This window comes from Phlebotomus papatasi, chromosome 5, assembly GCF_024763615.1.
Source record: "Phlebotomus papatasi isolate M1 chromosome 5, Ppap_2.1, whole genome shotgun sequence".
Taxonomy (NCBI): domain Eukaryota; kingdom Metazoa; phylum Arthropoda; class Insecta; order Diptera; family Psychodidae; genus Phlebotomus; species Phlebotomus papatasi.
Window position 1 is genome coordinate 1,309,043 of NC_077226.1, and position 19,296 is coordinate 1,328,338.

General features: G+C 36.4%; 1 protein-coding gene across 1 annotated transcript in view; it reads left to right on the plus strand.

Annotated features, from left to right (window-relative positions):
- The first annotated feature begins 291 nt into the window (after positions 1-291).
- Positions 292-19,296, plus strand: part of LOC129808660 (paired box protein Pax-5-like) — a 58,151-nt gene continuing 39,146 nt past the window's right edge. The window contains exons 1-3 of the mRNA XM_055858433.1: positions 292-640; positions 2,970-3,297; positions 3,547-3,591. Of these exons, the coding sequence (XP_055714408.1) occupies positions 3,075-3,297; positions 3,547-3,591 (268 nt within the window). The 5' untranslated portion in view covers positions 292-640; positions 2,970-3,074. The remainder of the gene's footprint in view (positions 641-2,969; positions 3,298-3,546; positions 3,592-19,296) is intronic.

The window sequence follows — 19,296 nt, forward strand, 5'->3', positions numbered from 1 at the left end:
AAGTATCTTAGGGTAGTCGATGTATGACGATTTTGGTACGATTCTGGTACGATTTGGATCCGATTGTTGGTGTCGCGTGCGATATTGTTTGATGCGTCTGCTCACGACAGTGACATTGGAAGATACTATATGGCTTGTTCTTTGGACAAATCACCTGGCCAATAGCGCTTAAGCGATCACTCAAGTGACTATCACAATTGGCTGCTAGCATTTCCCCTTTTCTGTGGCTGTTTTGTCTGCCAGAGGCTCCACCTTCTTTGGGCCATACGGACGTTGGGCCCTCGACAGCCAAACGCGCTGGTGCTGATCAGTTGTTCGGTAGCTCTGGAACGCTTCAAGTCCCCTCATTTGCCTCAAAACAAAAAAAAAAAAAAAACAAAAAGAAAACAACACACAAAAGAACATCCAAGTTAGTAGTTTAAAAGTGTCTTGCCTTTAAGAAAAAAAAGAAATATATCAATATATATTCAAATTTAATTTAACGATCCAAAAAGTTTCAGTTAAGAAAAGATCTCAAGAAAACAAAGAAAATTTTTCGAAGTGTCTTTTGAAGTGCTTTAAAAGAGTGACATTAAAAAAAATAAAAAGAATAAGTGCTTTAAAATTATAAATTGTCATTTTGTATATAAAAATATCTATGGTGAGTTTTGTCGTGCTCAATAAATTAGCATTTGAAACCTTGGAATATGTTCAAGGTTAGGTGAAAAACACAGGAAAAGAGTCATCCAGCAAAAGAGCTTCCCATATAACAGCCACTATAAAACCCAAAAACCTGATGATCTCAACATTTTGCCCAAAAAAAAAAAAACACACAAAACAAAACGTGACAAAAGAAAAATAAGAATTTTTCCCACATTTTTAATGATGATCGTGCGCGCAAGAGAAGTGAATGAAATTGAAAGGAAAAATCTCTTCAAAAATCAGCCCTCAAGATATTTTCTATCACAGAATCATGACAGAAATCATTTTTTTTAAAGTTTTTTTATTTACCAAAATGCACGATCACGAATTTCCGCGAAAGTGTATCAAGTGGACAGAGTGATGCAATTTACTAAAGCCTTATTTGCCCTGAGAAAAGTACATTGATTCAGTTAAATCCTCACAGATCGGTCAATTATCAACCGATTGACAAACCCTTTGGTGTTTTGGAAAGCCTGAGATATCCTCTAAAATTGATCCTAAGACACCTGACAGGGTTTCTCTGGTGGAAATCCCTCTGGAAGGCCACTGAAAAGTTGAGAAAATGTGATCAACTTAACTCTCATTTGAAGATTTTATTTAATAATTTATATCTCTGCCAATTATCAAGGGAATTGCAAACTTTTTGCAGATTTGGAAAGTTTGGGAAAAGCCCCAAAAGTGATCCTAAGACACCTGACAGGGTTTCCCTGGTGGAAATCCCTCGGAAAAGCCACTGAAAAATTGAGAAAATGTGATCCACTTAACTCTCATTTGAAGACTTTAGTTAAGCCTTCATATCTCAGCCAATTCTCTACCAAATTCCAAACTTTTTGCAGATTTGGAAAATCTAGGAAAAGCCCTGAATGTGATCCTAAGACACCTGGGAGGGTTTCCCTGGTGAAAATCCCTCTGGAAATCCTCTGAAAATTGAGGCGAATTCCTTTTCTGCACTGCAATGTATCAGTGAAATCTTCTTCTTAAACTCATTTCTCAATAGATTTTATTGTTTTTGGGTTTTCTGGAAAGCTTGGAAGATCCTCAGCAAAACGTTCTAAGATACCATTGAGACTTTCCTTTGAAGAAATTGACGGAAAACCTCTTCAAAATTTTCCTTTTGAGGAATGTTTCAAATGATCTTCTTCCAGGTTTCATTTAAAAATTCGCCATAAATCCTTTTCTCAACCGATTTTGATGATACAGAGCTTTTTGGAAAGCTGACAAGATTCTCTGTATGATATTTAAAGACTCAAAATGAGCTTTTCCTGGTGGAAATTGCCCAAAATCACCTCCAAATTCCTTCTTTTGAAGAATGTTTCTCAAGAACACTGCAATGTTTCATATAAATAATTCGCCATTAATACATTTGTCAACCGATTTTAATATTTAATGGCTTTTCGGAAAGCCTAGAAGATCCTCAACAAAAGGTTCTAAGACACCATTGAAAACCCCTTTTCAAAGTTTTCCATTTGAAGAATGTTTCTCAAGAGCACTGCAATATTTCATTTAAAAATTCGTCATAAATCCATTTGTCAACCGATTTTAATGTTTTTAGGCTTTTCGGAAATCTCGGAAGATACTTAATAAAACGTTCTAAGACACCATTCAGACTTTTCTTCAACGAAATTGACGAAAATCCCCTTCAAAATTTTCCCCTTGAAGAATGTTTCTCAAGAGCACTGCAATGTTTCACATAAAAAATTCTCCATAAATCCATTTCTAAACCGATTTTAATGTTTTTAGGCTTTCCGGAAAGTTCGTAAGATACTGAATAAAACGTTTTAAGACACCATTGAGATTTTCCTTTCAAGAAATTGACGAAAATCCCCTTCAAAGTTTGCCTTTTGAAGGATGTTTCAATAAAGTTTCTGCAATGTTTCAGTGGAAAATCGCCTTTTATTCAATTTTAATCCCATTCGAATGTTTTTCAAATGATTCTCCTTGATGGAAATAACTGAAAAGGCGCCTTCAATGTGTCTCCTTCACCGTACCATTCAATTGTAATCCGATTTTAATAATTTTAATGGATTTTTGATGGATTTTTTTGTTGTTGTTCTAAGACCCTATTTTTTCAATGTTTCACGTAGAAAATTGGCATTAATTTGATGAAGACCAGCTTTTTTCTTTGAGATCATCGTGGTGGTTTTTAGTACACAGGATTTTCTGTACTAAAAATCTAAAAGTACTAAAAATTTTAAGAAGTATCTTTCAATGGGGACTCTGTTTTCTTGTTTTCTCTTGTGATTTTATTTTTTGTACTAAAAAAAAGTGTATTTAATTTGTCAAAATAGGGATTGTGGAGAGGAAAGTAAGAGTGAAGGTTTTGTACTAAAAAAGAAAAAGATAAAGTAAATGGAGTGTGGTGTTGTGTCTAAGTGGGAAGGTTTCAGTGGGATATGATAAGTATGGAATTGCAGCCAACTTCGGTGCATATGGCGCACCTAAATGCGGCGCCGCAGGGTGCCACAGCGGTACCGGCTCCCCATCATCTGCATCATCATCATCAACATAGTCAGCATCATCATATGCAACCTCAGCAGGGTCAATCGGCCGATGGTATAATGCATATGCAGCAACAGCAGCAGCAGCAACAGATGCAACAAGAGGAAAAGCCAAAGAGTTAGTACATTTGAAATTTAGTACAAGATTTCTTTGAATTTTGTTTTTAATGGGTACTAAAAAAGTTGACAAAATTATTTGAACTGTCTTAGAATCCCAGTTAAAAGGATTTTGAGAGAGATATATTTACAATTTTGTATTTTTAGTACTAAATTTTGGTGTTTTAGAACTTTAGAAAAGGCAAAAGCCTAAATGAGAACTAAATGTCTAAGAGAAAATTTTTTTCTGGCCCTTTTGACTCTCTTGCAGAAGATGTTCATTCGGTGCAGGGAACAATGGGAGGCGGTGGAGATGGTGAGTACTAAAAAAAATTTAGTACATAATTTTTTTCCGGGGTTTTTATTGGTTTTTTTCGCAGTGAAACGTCTCAAATTCAATCAAAAAGAAGATATTCTTGTTTTTTCTTTTGAGAAACAACGAATAAGATTTGTTCTAAAAAAAAAGAGACAAAATAAAAGAAGAGCCGTCGGAAGGGAATTTTTCGCGGTTAAATAATGGGACGGCGGAAGGGGGGGAACACGTTAATCTGATCAAACATATGCCACAGCAAAAATCATGATTCACTGACAACTTTTCCATCCAATGTTGTACTACAATTTGTTGCGGATTAGAGCCAATTGCTAATCAAAATGGGTAATCTACCTCTCCTTTCCCTCTCAAGAAACCACCAGATCCGAACTTAGGAGGGTACCTTCTATTTTTGCCCCTGACCTACTAAATTCCTCAACTTCCTCACAAATTTCCATATTCTCTGTACTAAATATTAATTAAAAATCAAATAAAAAAGTATCACTCTTTCCCGCCAAAAACCACGGTGTATCAAAAAAGAATAAATAAACGTCTCTGGAGGTGAAATTGCCATATAAATATGAGACTTTCTTATCCACCAAATGCAATCAATTCGCCTTTTGGCTATTTTAGAGCATTACTCTTTGGCTTTCTGATCGATTTATCGTGCTCTTGTACAGAGTGAATGATCAAAAGAGTACCCATTTCGTCTTTTCTTATTATTGTGCAATGTATTTGGATTTTTAAAATTGTCAACTGTAAAAAAAATATAATTAAATCTCTTTCAAAGTTTGTCCTTTAAAGAATGTTTCACATAATCTTCTTTAAGAATTCATTTAAAAATTTGCCATAAATCCATTTCTCAACGAATTTTGATATTTTTAGGTTTTCCGGAAAGCTTGAAAGATCAGAAATAAAATATTCTAAGACACCATTGTGACATTTCTTTGAAGAAATTGGAGAAAATGCCCTTTAAAGCTTCCCTTTGAAGAATGTTTCTCAAAAGCATTCCAATGTTTCAATGGAAAAAATCACCATAAATGAATATCTCAACCGATTATGATGATTGAGGGTTTTCTGGAAAGCTTGGAAGATTCTCAACAAAACATTCTAAGACACCATTCAGACTTTTTTTTTGAAGAAATTGGCGAAAATGCCCGTCAAAGCCTTCCTTTGAAGGATCTTTTGAAGAAACTTCTGCAGTGTTTCACTGGCAAAATCACCGTAAATCTATTTCTCAACCGATTTTAATGATTAATGACTTTTCAAAAAGTCTGGAAGATCCTCAACAAAACGTTCTCAGACCGTTCCCAAAACAAAACAAAACAAAAAAAACGTTCTCCAAAGTTTTCCCTTTGAAGAATGTTTCTCAAGACCAATGCAATGTTTCATATAAAAAATTCGCCATTAATCCATTTCTTAACCCATATTGTTGATTGAGAGTTTTCCGGAAAGTTTAGAAGATCCTCAACAAAACGTTCTAAGACTATATCTAGACTTTTCTTTGAGGAAATAAACGAAAATCCAGTTCAAATTTTCCCTCTGAAGAATGTTTCTCAAGAGCACTGCAATGTTTCACGGAAAAAAAACCGACATAAATCCATTTGTGAACCAATTTTAATGCTTTTGTGCTTTCCGAAAAGCTTAAAAGATGCTCAACAAAACGTTCTAAGACAGCATTTAGACTTTTCTTAGAAGAAATTGACGGAAAGCCCCTTCAAAATTTCCCTTTGAAGAATGTTTCTCAAGAGGACTGGAATGTTTCATATAAAAAAACCGACATAAATCCATTTTTTAACCGATTTTGATGACTGGGAGTTTTCTGGAAAGCTTGGAGGATCCTCAACGAATCATCCTAAGACACCATTATGACTTTCCTTTGAGGATATTGGCGAAAATGCCCTTCAAAGTTTCCTTTTGAAGAATGTTTCTCAAGAGCACTGCAATGTTTCACTGCAAAATTCACCATAAATCCAATTTCCATCCGATTTTAATAATTGATAACTTTTTGGACATTTGAGCGGATTTCCCAAAAAGACATTCTAAGACAGCAAAAGAGCTTTTCTTCGTTGAAATTGCCCAAAATCCCTCTCAATGTTTCCTTTTTTTTAAAGAATATTTCAAGGAAGATTCTGCAATGTTTCACCAGGAAATTTATTATAAATTAAATTTTTGTCCATTTCTAATGATTAAGAGTTTTATGGAAAGGCTAAGAAGATTCTCTAGAATACATTTTAAGCTTCCAAAAGGTTTTTGTGTGAAAGAAAATTAGCAAAAGAGTCCTTTCAAAGTGTTCCCTTTGGATGAATGTTTCAAAAGACCTGAAAAAAAAGTGAAATACTGAAAAGAAAATCGTCTTAAATCGAATTCTGCCCAGATTTTCAAGTTTTTGACAGATTTGGGGCGCTGAGAAAATTCTCTAGAAGACACTCTAACACTCATATAGAGCTTTTCCCGGGGGAAAATTGCACAAAAGTCACCTTTTAAGGAATGTTTCATATGAGCATCGGCAGTGGTTCACTGGAAAAATTGCCATAAATCCATTTCTCTACCGATTTTGATGATTCGGGGTTTTTTGGGCAGCTGAAAAGATTCTCTGCAAAATTTTCAAACACTCCAAATGAACTTTGTTTGGTGGAAATTGTCCAAAAATCCAACTGAAATTTTCCTTTCAAGAGTGTTTCAAGGGACCTTCTGCAATGTTTCACTGGAAAATTCACCATAAATCCATTTCTCCACCGATTTTGATGATTTTAGGCTTTTTGAACAGCTAAGAAGATTTTCAAAAATACATTCGAAGACACTAAACGAGCTTTTCTTGGTGTAAATTGCAGGAATTTGCAATTAAAACTAAATACAATGCAATAGACCTATTTTCCAAATTGATTTTTGAAGAATATTTAGTGCTTCAAGGAAAATGATTTGATTATTTGTGTGCTTTTGGAACAAGAATGAGGGTTATGGGGACATACATTTCAGCCCCAATGGGTTACTTCAGGTGCAAAATTTTCAGTGGCAGACGGTGAATCAGGGCGTGGAAGAGAAACTTGACATTGGGCAGAAGCATTGGACTTCAAAGGGAAATTAATGAAAAATAAAGATAAAATAAAATAAAATAGAAGAAATAATTAATATATAAATGCGGAATTGCAAGTAAATTTCTGGGAAGATTTTTATTAAAAAAAAAAATAAAGAAAAAAAAAGAAAAACAGTAAAAATAGAGAAAATGAAACAAAAATATCTTCTAAGAAGAAAAAGAGAGAAGAGAGAAGTTCAATAAAAATAAAATGTAGCATGAAAGAATCTGAGAGAGCATGAAAGGCCCAGGTGAGATAAATTAAAAATCATCTGTCGACTAAATTCCCAAAAACATTCAAGCGTAACCAGAATCTAATTGATTTTCCTTAGATTGTGAGAAATAAATCAGAAGAAATAATCCAAAAAGAGGGGACAAATTTTCTTCAATCTTTGGAAAGCTACGAAGATGCCCCAAAAGACATTCTAAGACAGCAAAAGAGCTTTTCTTGGTGGAAATTGCTCAAAAAAGTCCCTCCAGAATTTCCCAATTTGAACAATGTTTCAAATGATTTTCTGCAATGTTTCAGTGAAAAGCTTCTATTAAACACATTTCTCAACCGATTTTGATGATTCAGGGCTTTCTGGAAAGCCTGGAGGATTCACAACAAAACGTTCTAAGACACAAATTAGACTTTTCTTTGAAGAAATTGACCAAAAACACCTTCAAACTTGTCCTTTGAAGAATGTTTCTCAAGAACACTGAAATATTTCACTTAAAGAATCGCCATAAATCCATTTCTCAACCGATCTTGATGTTTTTGAGCTTTCCGGAAAGCTTGAAAGATTCTCAGTAAAACGCTCTAAGACAACAGTCAGACTTTTCTTTAAAGAAAGTGGAGAAAATGCCCTTGAAAACTTCCCTTTGAAGAATATTTCTCAAAAGGACTGCAATGTTTCATTTAAAAATTCGCGATAGATCCATTTCTTTACCGATTTTGATGATTGAGGGCTTTCCAGAAAGCTTGGAAGATCCTCAATAATACATTCTAAGACACCATTTAGATTTTTTTTTGAAGAAATTGATGGAAAACCCCTTCAAATTTTCATTTTGAAGAATGTTTCTGAACAACACAGCAATGTTTCACATAAAAATTCGCCATGAATCAATTTCCCAACCGATTTTGATGATTTGGAGCTTTCCCGAAAGCTTGAAAAATCGTCAATAAAACGCTCTAAGGCACAATTGAGACTTTCCTTTGAAGAAATTAATGAAAAACCCCTTCAAAATTTCCCTATGAAGAATGTTTCTCAAAAACACTGCAATGTTTCACTTTAAAATTCGCCATAAATCCATTTCCCAACCGATTTTGATGATTTGGAGCTTTCCCGAAAGCTTGAAAAATCGTCAATAAAACGCTCTAAGGCACAATTGAGACTTTCCTTTGAAGAAATTAACGAAAAACCTATTCAAAATTTCCCTAATTGAAGAAATGTTTCTCAAAAACACTGCAATGTTTCACTTTAAAATTCGCCATAAATCCATTTCCCAACCGATTTTGATGATTGATGGCTTTCCAGAAAGCTCGGAAGATCGTGAACAAAACGCTCTAAGACGCCAATTAGGCTTTCCTTTGAACAAATTGACGGAAACCCCCTTCAAAGTTTTCCCATTGAAAAATGTTTCACAGGAGCTTCTGCAATGTTTCAGTGAAAACTTTTTCCTAAATTAGTTTCACAACCGATTTTAATGTTTTTGAGCTCTCCAGATATCTTGGAAGATACCGAAATTGACAAAAAATCTTAGATATTTGTTTCTCTATTTGTTTTCTTTGCGACAAAATAACAATTTTCAACCGTAATCTGTGCTTAAAAGTCTCAAGACACTTGGGTGTCCTTCGAATTGAGATTTTCCCAAGGAAAAATAAGTTTAAAAAAGAAACAGAAACCTGTATAGAGAAGGCGAAAAAGAGAACAATTGTGACTTGTGCAAAGTATAGAAGCTTTAGAAGAAAAATATAAGAAGATGTAAAAAAAAAAAACAAGAATAAGAAGAGACACTTGAAATGGTCATCTCCTCTCTTTATTTTTTTTTATTTTTTTGGTTTTATATCCAAAGAGACTTTTCCTTTCGTACAATTCCCACACTTCTCTCATAACCAAATGGGCTTCTTGTCTCTTCTTGGGAAGAGAGATCCATTGTGGCCACAGGGGCCTGGGAAATTGACTAGCCATCGTCAAGGTCGTTCTCAGCTTACCACCTTCCAATTGTCTTCTCCCAGTGGCTCTTCTATATATAAACTACTTTTCTCCCACACTTCCTCTACCTAAACCCCCTTCCTGCCTCTGCCCTGACTCCTTCTGTGTGGAACATCACTCTCACTTCCAGCCATCACAAATCGCACAACCTTAAGACCACCTTCTTCAATGCTAAATACTGCCCTACTTTCTGACGCTTCAGCGACACTCTGACCCAATACCCATTTTCCGGTTGAAACGCGGAAAATTTTTGTGCTTTGTGCACTTCCGCAGGCCCAAAACGCACAGGAAAAACCTTCAAATGCAACTTTACAATCAACTTCTTGAGAATCTTCTCAGTTGCTTTTTTTTCCAGAAAGCCCTCAATCACCAAAATCGGTTGAGAATATGCGATTTATGAAATAGAAAATATTCTTAAAAAGAGGAAGCCTTGCACAGTTGAGCTGAAAATACAATTTCTTGTAGTATTTTCCAAGACCTTTCATTTGAGCTCTTAGTCATCAAATTCGGTCAAATAGAACCAACGGTACGACGCTTTAAATTTTAAAATCTAATGAAAATTGATCTAAGTACCAGAAGCGCCTTTATAGACCCCTATAACGTTCAACTGTTCTATGAAGTTGTAGTATTTTTCAAGACCTTTCATTTGAGCCCTTAGTCATTAAATTCGAACAAATAGAACCGAAAGTATACCGCTTTAAATTTTAAAATCTAATGAAAATTGATTTAAGTAACTAAAGCGCCCCTATAAACCTTCTATAACGTTCAAATGTTCTGTAAAGTTGTAGTATGATCCAAGACCTTTCATTTGAGTCCTTAGTCATTAAATTCGATCAAATAGAATCGGGGAAACGGTGGTTTTTCTTCTGAATTTCGCGAATTCTGAAACTTAAAAGCCTAGCCTATAATAATCTTCTGGATTGATCAAAAAATTTTGAGGATTTCTATGAAAAGTGACAGGCTTTTCTTGAAGGAAATTGCTCAAAAAGAAAAAATAAAAGCAATTTCAAAGGAACCTCAGCAATGTTTCACTTCAGAAAAATTCACTATAAATCCATTTCTAAACCGATTTTAGTTATTGGGGGCTTTCTGGAAAGCTGACAAGATTCCCTGCAAATCGTTCAAAGACTCCAAATGAGCTTTCCTTGGTGAAAATTGCTGAAAATCACCTTCAAAGTTTGTCCTTTGAGGAATGTTTCAATGAATCTTCTTCCAGGTTTCATTGAAAAATTCGCCATAAATCTATTTTCTAACCGATTTTGATGATTCTGGGCCTTTTGAATAGCTGATAAAATTCTCTGTAAATTATTTACAGACGCCAAATGAGCTTTTCTCGGACGAAATTGCGGGAAATCCTCTTCAAAATTTCCCTTTGATGAATGTTTCAAAGAATCTTATTTCATGCTACATTGAAAAATTCTCTATAACTCCATTTATCAACCGATTTTGATGATTCGGGGGTTTTTGGAAAGCTGAGAAGATTTCCTGCAAAATGTTATAAAACCCAAAATTAGCTTTTCTTGGTGGAAATTGCGCGTCTGAAGTTTTGCTTTCAAGAATGTTTCAAGAGACCTTCTTCTATGTTTCATTGAAAAATTCGCCATAAATCCATTTCTCAACCCTTTTTAATGATTGGAGGCTTTTTGGAAAGCTGATAAGATTCCCTGCAAAACGTTCAAATACTCCGAATGAGCTTTTTTTTGGTGGAAATTGTTGAAAATCACCTTCAAGGTTTGTCCTTTGAGGAATGTTTCAAAGAATCTTCAAGATTTCATTGAAAAATTCGTCATAAATCCATTTATCAACCGATTTTAATGATTGGGGCTTTTTTGGAAAGCTAACAAGATTGCCTGAAAATCGTTTAATGACTCAAAATGAGCTTCTTTTTGGTGGAAATTGCCCAAAAGTCCCACGGAAGTTTCCTTTTCAAGAGTGTTTCAAGGGACCTTTTGAAATGTTTCACTGGAAAAATCACCCTAAATTGAATTTCAATCCGATTTTAATAATCTAAACAGATTAGGAAAGCTCGGTAAATGCCCAAAAAGACGTTTTAAAGCCGCAAAAGAGCTTTTCCTGGCAGAAATTCCTCAAAATCCTCTTCAAAATGGTCTTTTTTTAAGAATGTTTCAAAGATACAGGTAATGTTTCATTGAAAAATTCCACCATAAATACATTTCTTAACCGATTTAAATGAATAAAGGCCTTTCGGAAAGCCTGAAAGATCCTCAAAAAGGCATTCTAAGACAGAATTCAGACTTTTCTTTGAAGAAATTTTCGAAATGCCTTTCAAACCTTCCCTTTTAAGGATTTTTCAAAGGAACTTCTGCAATGTTTCATTGGAAAAATCACCATAAATCCATTTCCCAACCGATTTTATTGATTTGGGGCTTTTTGAACAGCAGAAAAGATTTTCAAAAAGACATTCTAAGACAGCAAGAGAGCTTTTTTTTGGTGGAAATTGATTGAAAACCCCTTCAAAGTTTTCCTTCTGAAGAATGTTTCACAGGAGCTTCTGCAGTGTTTCACTTAAAAAATTCACCATAAATCCAATTTTGATTCAACTAAAGTGATCTTGATAGACACGGTGACCTAAGAAAATCCTCTATAAAAAATACAGATTCCAATTGAGCTTTTCTTGGTGGAAAATGCTCAAAAAAAACTCCCCAAACTTTTCTTATGGTTCTCCTCTGAGTTTCTAAAGTGCCTCAGGAATGTTTCACTGAAAAATTCACCATAAATCCATTTCCCAACTGATTTTGATATTTTTTGGCTTCCTAGAAAGCTTGGAAGATCCTCAACAAAACGTTCTAAGACACCAATAAGACTTTTCTTTGAAGAAATTGGAGAAAATGTCTTTTAAAATTTCCCTTTGAACAATGTTTGAAAGGAACTTCTACAGTGTTTCACTAAAAAAAATCACCATAAAGCCATTTCCCAACCGATTTTGATAATTGATGGCTTTTTGGATAGCTGAGAAGATTTCCAAAAAGACATTCAAAGACAGCAAAAGGTCTTTTCTTGGTGGAAATTGCCCAAAATACCTTTCAAATTTTCCTCTTTTTTTTTTGAAGAATGTTTCAAGGGAGATTCTGCAATGTTTCACGAGGACATTTGTCATTAATTAAATTTTTGACCATTTATAATGATTGAAAGGGTTTCATCGAAAGATAAGAAAATTCTCAAGAACGCAATTTAAGCATCCAAAAGGTTTTTTTTTTTTCAGGAAACAAAATCAGCAAAAGAGTGCTTTCAAAGTTTTCCCTTTGGGAGAATGTTTCAAAAGATCTTCGGCAGTGTTTCACTGAAAAAATCGCCATAAATCCACTAAATCTTGAGCATAACTATAAATATATAAATATAAATATAATATTATATAAATATTATTGTGATATAAATAATATTAACTATATTATTACTATAAATATATAAATCTTGAAGAATTCTTTGTATATATTGGGGACTTTTGGATTAAGATTGAGTCACCGGAAGTGGATTAAAACAGAAAAAGGGGAGAACCAGGGATGTAATAAGGAAATCTCATTAAAAAAAATCAGTGTTGAATGGTCAAGTGGGAATAATTGATAAAGAGAAGGAAAATAGCAGGAAAAAAACACCAAGTGATGAAAGAATGAAGAAGGAAAAATAAGGCAGGTGATGAATGACGCTTTTTCTTTTGCTTTTGGTCATAATGCAAAAGAAGTTTACTTTGAAAAAAAAAAAAAAAAAAACAAAACAAAATAAGAAAAAAAAAACCAACCAAGTCCAACGAGAAATGTTTCAATTTCTCAATGGTAGCGGAAGCAATTTGATGAGATTCCTATGACACGTCGGTTTTTTGTTGTTGTTGTACTTCTTCTTAAGCTTAAATCCAACTCCCTTCTCAATCGTATGGGAATTAATAAGTTTTCATGGTCGATGTCTTTGCCTTCTTCTCTCAACTTACTTCAATTTCCCATCTTTTCTTCCTTTTGCCCACCAAATTCTTCCAATTCACATCATTTCCCGCTCTTTTTTTCCCGCCAATTCTCTACACTTCCACGAGGGTCATCAATGTAACCCTATTTCAGTGTGAAACTCTTGAGATTGCAATTTAGTTTAAGATGATATATGGGTTTCCTTTTCTTTTTCTTCAATTTAAACAATTAATAAAATGCAAAAAAGACACATTGGATTTCTTTTTGTTATTTTTTTAGGATACAGCGCCTCTGGTATTGGTATTATGAAGCTAACATGTTTTGAGGAATTGTTAGGAATTCAAACTCTTCTCAATAGGTAACTCATTTCGTGAACTTCGAGCTGATCTGGTCAGGGAACTCACGGGGAAAGCAGAAAGACCTATGGGGAACCCTAGGACCCAGAGGAACCCTCGAAGAACCCGAGGAACCCACGGGGAATCCGGGGAACTCGAGGAACCCACAGGGAATCCGGGGAACTCGAGGAACCCAATGGGAATCCGGGGAACTCGAGGAACCCAGGGGGAATACTGGGAACCCGAGAAACAAACGAAGAATCCGGGAACTCGAGGAACCCACGGGGAATCTGGGGAACTCGAGGAACCCACGGGGAATCCGGGGAACTCGAAGAACCCAATGGGAATCCGGGGAACTCGAGGAACAAACGAAGAATCCGGGAACTCGAGGAACCCACGGGGAATCCGGGGAACTCGAAGAACCCAATGGGAATCCGGGGAACTCGAGGAACCCAGGGGGAGTCCGGGGAACTCGAGGAACCCACGGAGAATCCGGGGAACTCGAAGAACCCACAGGGAATCCGGGGATCTCGAGGAACCCACAGGGAATCCGGGGATCTCGAGAAACCCACGGGGAATCCGGGGATCTCGAGGAACCCACGGGGAATCCGGGGATCTCGAGGAACCCAGGGGGAACCCTGCAACCCAGAGGAACCCTCGGGGAACCCAGGGAATCCAGGAGAATCCGGTGACTCCGAGAAACACACGGGGAATCCAGGAACTCGAGGAAACCACGGGGAATCCGGGGAACCCGAGGAACCCACGGGGAATCCGGGGATCTCGAGGAACCCACGGGGAATCCGGGGAACTCGAGGAACCCACGGGGAATCCGGGGAACTCGAAGAACCCACGGGGAGTTCGGGAACTCGAGGAACCCACGGGGAATCCGGGGATCTCGAGGAAACCACGGGGAATCCGGGGAACCCGAGGAACCCAGTGGTGGTAATCCGGGGCATCTAGGGACCCCGAGGAACCCAAGGAACCCAACCCAAGGAACCCAACCCAAGGAACCCAACCCAAGAAACCCACGGGGAATTCAAAGAACTCACAGGGAACCCATATATTTTTTCAGAGAACTTACAAGGAACCCGGGGAACTTATATATTTTTTCGGTGAACCGGAAACTCGAGTCACTGTAATTGCTTATGGATAACCCTTTAACTCTTTCCCCTAGGATCAATCAAATCGGTCGGACAGAATTCTATTTGAAGTGGTTTGAGTATAAAAATTGCAAAATTTCCATGTTACTAACACTTATCAGGCTGCAGCGCCTCTGGTGTTTGTTCTACAAACTTCACATGTTCTAGAGAATTGTGAGGAATTCAGAGACCTTTAACTCTTCCTTAGGGTTCAATGAAATCCCTTGGGTAGATTCGAGGCTAAAGAGGGTCTAAGTACCAAACCAAAGTAATTCTATGTCATTGTAACGCCCGTAATGGCAGTAATGTAATTGTTTACGCGTCAAAAAGTACAACAGGTGATTTGTGGAATTGATCAGAAAAGGTGTTCAGGTGGGATTTAGATGCCTGGCTTTATTTTTTCTATCTTTTTGTTTTTTGTTTTTTGTTCTCTTGCTCCTCGACTTCCAGCACCAGCAAAACCACAAAAACCGCACAATTTCAATGAGGCACGAAATCATTGGGCAAACTAATCTCTTTCACGTCTCCATGTCCCAAGCTCATCTCAATGTTGCCCTTCCACGTGAGAAAATGCCACTTCCGTTCCATCCAGACTCACCTGGGCACAGTATTCATTCACAGAAATTCTGTCTCATTCACATCTTCTTCTTCTACCATTTCATCCTATTTCGCTCAGAACATTTTTCCTCATTTGAGGCTATTTTTTTAGCATTATGAATCTTGGCAAAATCGTTAAAATCGGTTTGAAATCGTCTCAAAATCGTCTTAAAATCCGCTATACTGCGATTTCTTCAGTGAAACATTGCTGAAAGTAATTTGAAACATTACAAATTTTGGACAATTTCTTTCAAAGAAAGACTTCAAAGGACGAACGTCTCCTTGAGAATTTTCTCTCCTTACCCAAAAGTCTATAATCCACTAAAAAAAACGGATAGAAAAATGATATTTATACCTAATTTTTCCAGAGAGAAACATTGCAGAAATTCATTTGAAATATTCCTCAAAAAAAGGGGATTTTGGAACAATATCGACCACGTAAAAGTAGCTTTTGGTGTGGTAAGATGATACAAAAATTATTGCAAAGCTCTCAAAATCATCAAAATCGGATTTAAATTCCACTTTAAGGCGATTTTTAAAGTGAAATATTTGCAGAAACCCCCTTGAAACATTCAATGAAAAAACGGAATTTTTGAAAGGGATTTTGGGCAATTTCCACCAAGAAAAGCTCTTTTGCTGTCTTGGAATGTATTTTTGAAAATCCTGTCAGCTGTTCAAAAAGCCATCTATCATTAAAATCGGTTAAGAATTGGATTTATGGTGATTTTTTCAGTGAAACATTGCCTGAGTATCTTTGAAACATTCTTCAAAAGAACATTTTGAACAGGTTTTTAACCTATTTCTACCAGGAAAAGCTTTTTTGCAGTCTTAAAATGTGTTCTTGGGCATTTATCGGGCTTTTCTAATCTGGTTAGATTATTAAAATCGGATTGAAATTCAATTTAGAGCGATTTTTTCAGTGAAACATTGCAGAAGCTCCTTTGAAATATACTTCAAAGGGAAGGCTTTTCAAGGAAATTTCAGGCATTTTCCTCCAAGAAAAGCCTTTATGCTGTCGCAAAGTGTTTTTTGACTAATCCCCTAAGCTTCTCAAATCAGTAGAAATCATCAAAATCGGATTTAATTCAATTTTTAGAATTTTATTTCTAACTAAAACCTTTAAAACAAAGTTTTCTAGAAGAAGATTCAGAGGAAAACATTGTGGAAATTTTCTTCAATTTCCCTTTTCAGATGTCGTTTTCAGGAATCTTTTCAGCTTTTCTGGAAAATCAGTTGATAAATAGATTTATCATAATGATTTTTTTTTTCATGGGAAATAATGTGAAAGACTGCTTTTTGAGAATTCATCTCAATTTTCAGAGGCTTTCAAGAGGGATTTTCACCAAGGAAACCCTATTAGGTGTCTTAGGATCACTTTCAGGGATTTTCCTAAACTTTCAAAATCTGCAAAAAGGTTGCAATTTCCTTGAGAATTGGCTGAGATATGAAGGTTTAACCAAAGTCTTCAAATGAGAGTTAAGTGGATCACATTTTATGAATTTTTCAGTGGCTTTTCTGAGGGATTTCCACCAGGGAAACCGTGTCAGGTGTCTTAGAATCACTTTTGGAGAATATTTCAGGATTTCCAAATCTGCACAAAGTTTGCAATTCCCTTGAGAACTGGCAGAGATATGAAGGTTTAACTAAAGTTTTCAAATGAGAGTTAAGTGGATCACATTTTATGAATTTTTCAGTGGCTTTTCCTAGGGATTTCCACCTGGGAAACCCTGTCAGGTGTCTTAGGATCAATTTTAGAGAATATTTCAGACTTTCCAAATTTGTAATCTGTTTGGAATTCGGTAGAGAATTGGCTGATCGACGTGTAATTTTGCTAAAATCTTCAAAACACCTTAAGAAAGGGAATTCATCTCAATTTTCAGAGGCTTTCCAGAGGGTTTTCCACCAGGGAAACCCTTTCAGGTGTCTTAGGGTCATTTTTAGAGAATATCTCAGGCTTTTCGAATCTGGAATCTGTTTGGAAATTGCTTGAGAATTGGCCGATCAAGTGTAATTTTGCCAAAATTCTCCAAACACCTTAAGAAAAGGAATTCGCCTCAATTTTCAGAGGCTTTCCAGAGGGTTTTCCACCAGGGAAACCCTCTGAGGTGTCTTAGGATCACATTTAGGGCTTTTCCCAAACTTTCCAAATCTGCAAAAAGTTTGCAATTCGGTAGAGAATTTGCTGAGATATGAAGGTTTAACCAAAGTCTTCAAATGAGAGTTAAGTGGATCACATTTTATGAATTTTTCAGTGGCTTTTCTGAGGGATTTCCACCAGGGAAACCCTGTCAGGTGTCTTAGGATCACATTCAGGGATTTTCCCAAACTTTCCAAATCTGCAAAAAGTTTGCAATTCCCTTGATAATTGGCAGAGATATGAATTATTAACAAGAGTCTTCAAATGAGAGTTAAGTGGATCACATTTCCTCAATTTTTCAGTGGCTTTCCAGAGGGATTTCCACCAGGGAAACCCTGTCAGGTGTCTTAGGGTCAATTTCAGGGAATATCTTAGGCTTTCCAAAACACCAAAGGGTTTGGTAGTCGGTTGAGAATTGACTGATCTGTGAGGATTTAATTGAATCCTTGTACTTTTCTCAGGGTTGGATTTAGGGGGATGGGGTGTCTCTATATGAGGTGACTTGTATTTAATATATCTTTACTATTATTGCACTGATTTTCACTCACTTGCACTTGATGGGATTCCACGTGAAAGGTGAGAAATCCGCGGGAATACAATCCGATAGTCGCGGTATTGGATTACATCGTGTGTGATAATGGGTCTCGAAGAGATTTTGCTTTTTGTTTATGGGAATGTTCTTTGGGTGTTGGTTTAGATTGGACTGAATGTGGGGATGCAGCATTTTTCCCAGGGTATTTTGTTTGGGTGTCTTTTGAGAATGTTGATAGAGACAAGAGAGATAGAGAGATACTTGTTTTCTGCCTTATTTTAGTGCGCAAAGAGATGCTGGATGATCTGACCATGGTTTAAAATATCATGATGATGATGGGACTACCCGCCTCCGGGAATATACTCTGCGCAGGACTAGTAGAGACGCCCACAATTGGGTTTGGTGCATTTGTCTATAGCCAATTGGCTATTGGGGTTGTTTTGTCTGAGGGGTTGGTTTGGTAGGGTTTCTGGTTGATCAACCAACCAGAATGTCGTACTTGTACTTGTGTCGAGATTGTTAGAGTTGTATTCGGATTTCACAGCTTCCCTTCTATCTTTTCTGCACTTCTCACATCACGGTATATACCTCATATCTTCCTCTTCACAATGTTTCGCCGTTGTGTGTTTGGCCCACAAAAGGGGTGCCCCTTTTTCCATCCAACAAACTGAAACTGCCCCGGTCTTGAGCAACAGTCTCAGTCTCATACTCGATTTGATATGGTCGCTCATCCGTAGACCCTCTCTTTTTCCATTTTATTCCGCATCTTTTTGGGCTACCTCGGAAAATAACCCATTGAAGAAAATCATTCTGGAAAAAAAATCAAGAAAATTTTTCGCGTGTTTGACAGAGAGAACCAGACCGTTACCTAACTGTCATACATTTCAAAATTTTGAATTTTTATTTTATTTTTCATTTTATTTATTTTTTTCTTTGGACATATTTAAAAATCTTTTGTTGCCTTACTTTTCTCCTGATCAAACAATAATTTTCTTTTGAATTTGATTTTCCAATGTCCCACTGTGCCCACACACACTGTTCCGCGTGCGTGAGTGCGTCGTGAGTGTGAGTTGTGTGACGTGCCAAATGTACACAAATCTAGAATGGATTTATCAACAGCTTACAGATACAATCAGAACATGATGGAGTATTATACGTGTAAGGATACTTTTATTAAAGTTCATCACTGAAGTTTGTCCCAAAAAAATATTGTGACACATAATCATTTTGGGACATTGAAACTCTCAAGTGTCAATAGGGAGAAAAGTGTCCCAAAAAAAACTACTTACTTACTACTTACTTTTGGGACAGAGGGACAATTGAGATGAATGTAATTCCGGTTTAAGAGAAAACGAATTGAAAGAATTTAATACAAATTGCCTACTTTTGGGAACTCTGGCGCTGAAAGTAGGCTGAAAAATTGCGCCGCCGTAGAGGTCTTGCATACATCACGGCGTTTTCGTAAGGAGTCAGATAGATAGATCTCGGGGGAAAACGGATTGGCTTTTTCTCCGTTTGGGCCCATTATGCATCCCCTTTAGTGGTTATCCCTTGTTACAGAGGGTTTTATGCTAGTCCCCGGCGAGTGGCCTTCAAAGTTGAAGCCAATTTCTTACTTTCACATACAAATGCATATGGGAATTTTTCTGCACTCGTGATCGTTATGCTAAATATTTAAAAATTGAGAAGTTTTCCGTATTATAAGATACCTTTCTGTATGGAGGGATAAATATACTAAATTTTTCTTTAAATAAATTTTTTCCTTGGAACACTGTGAGCTGAG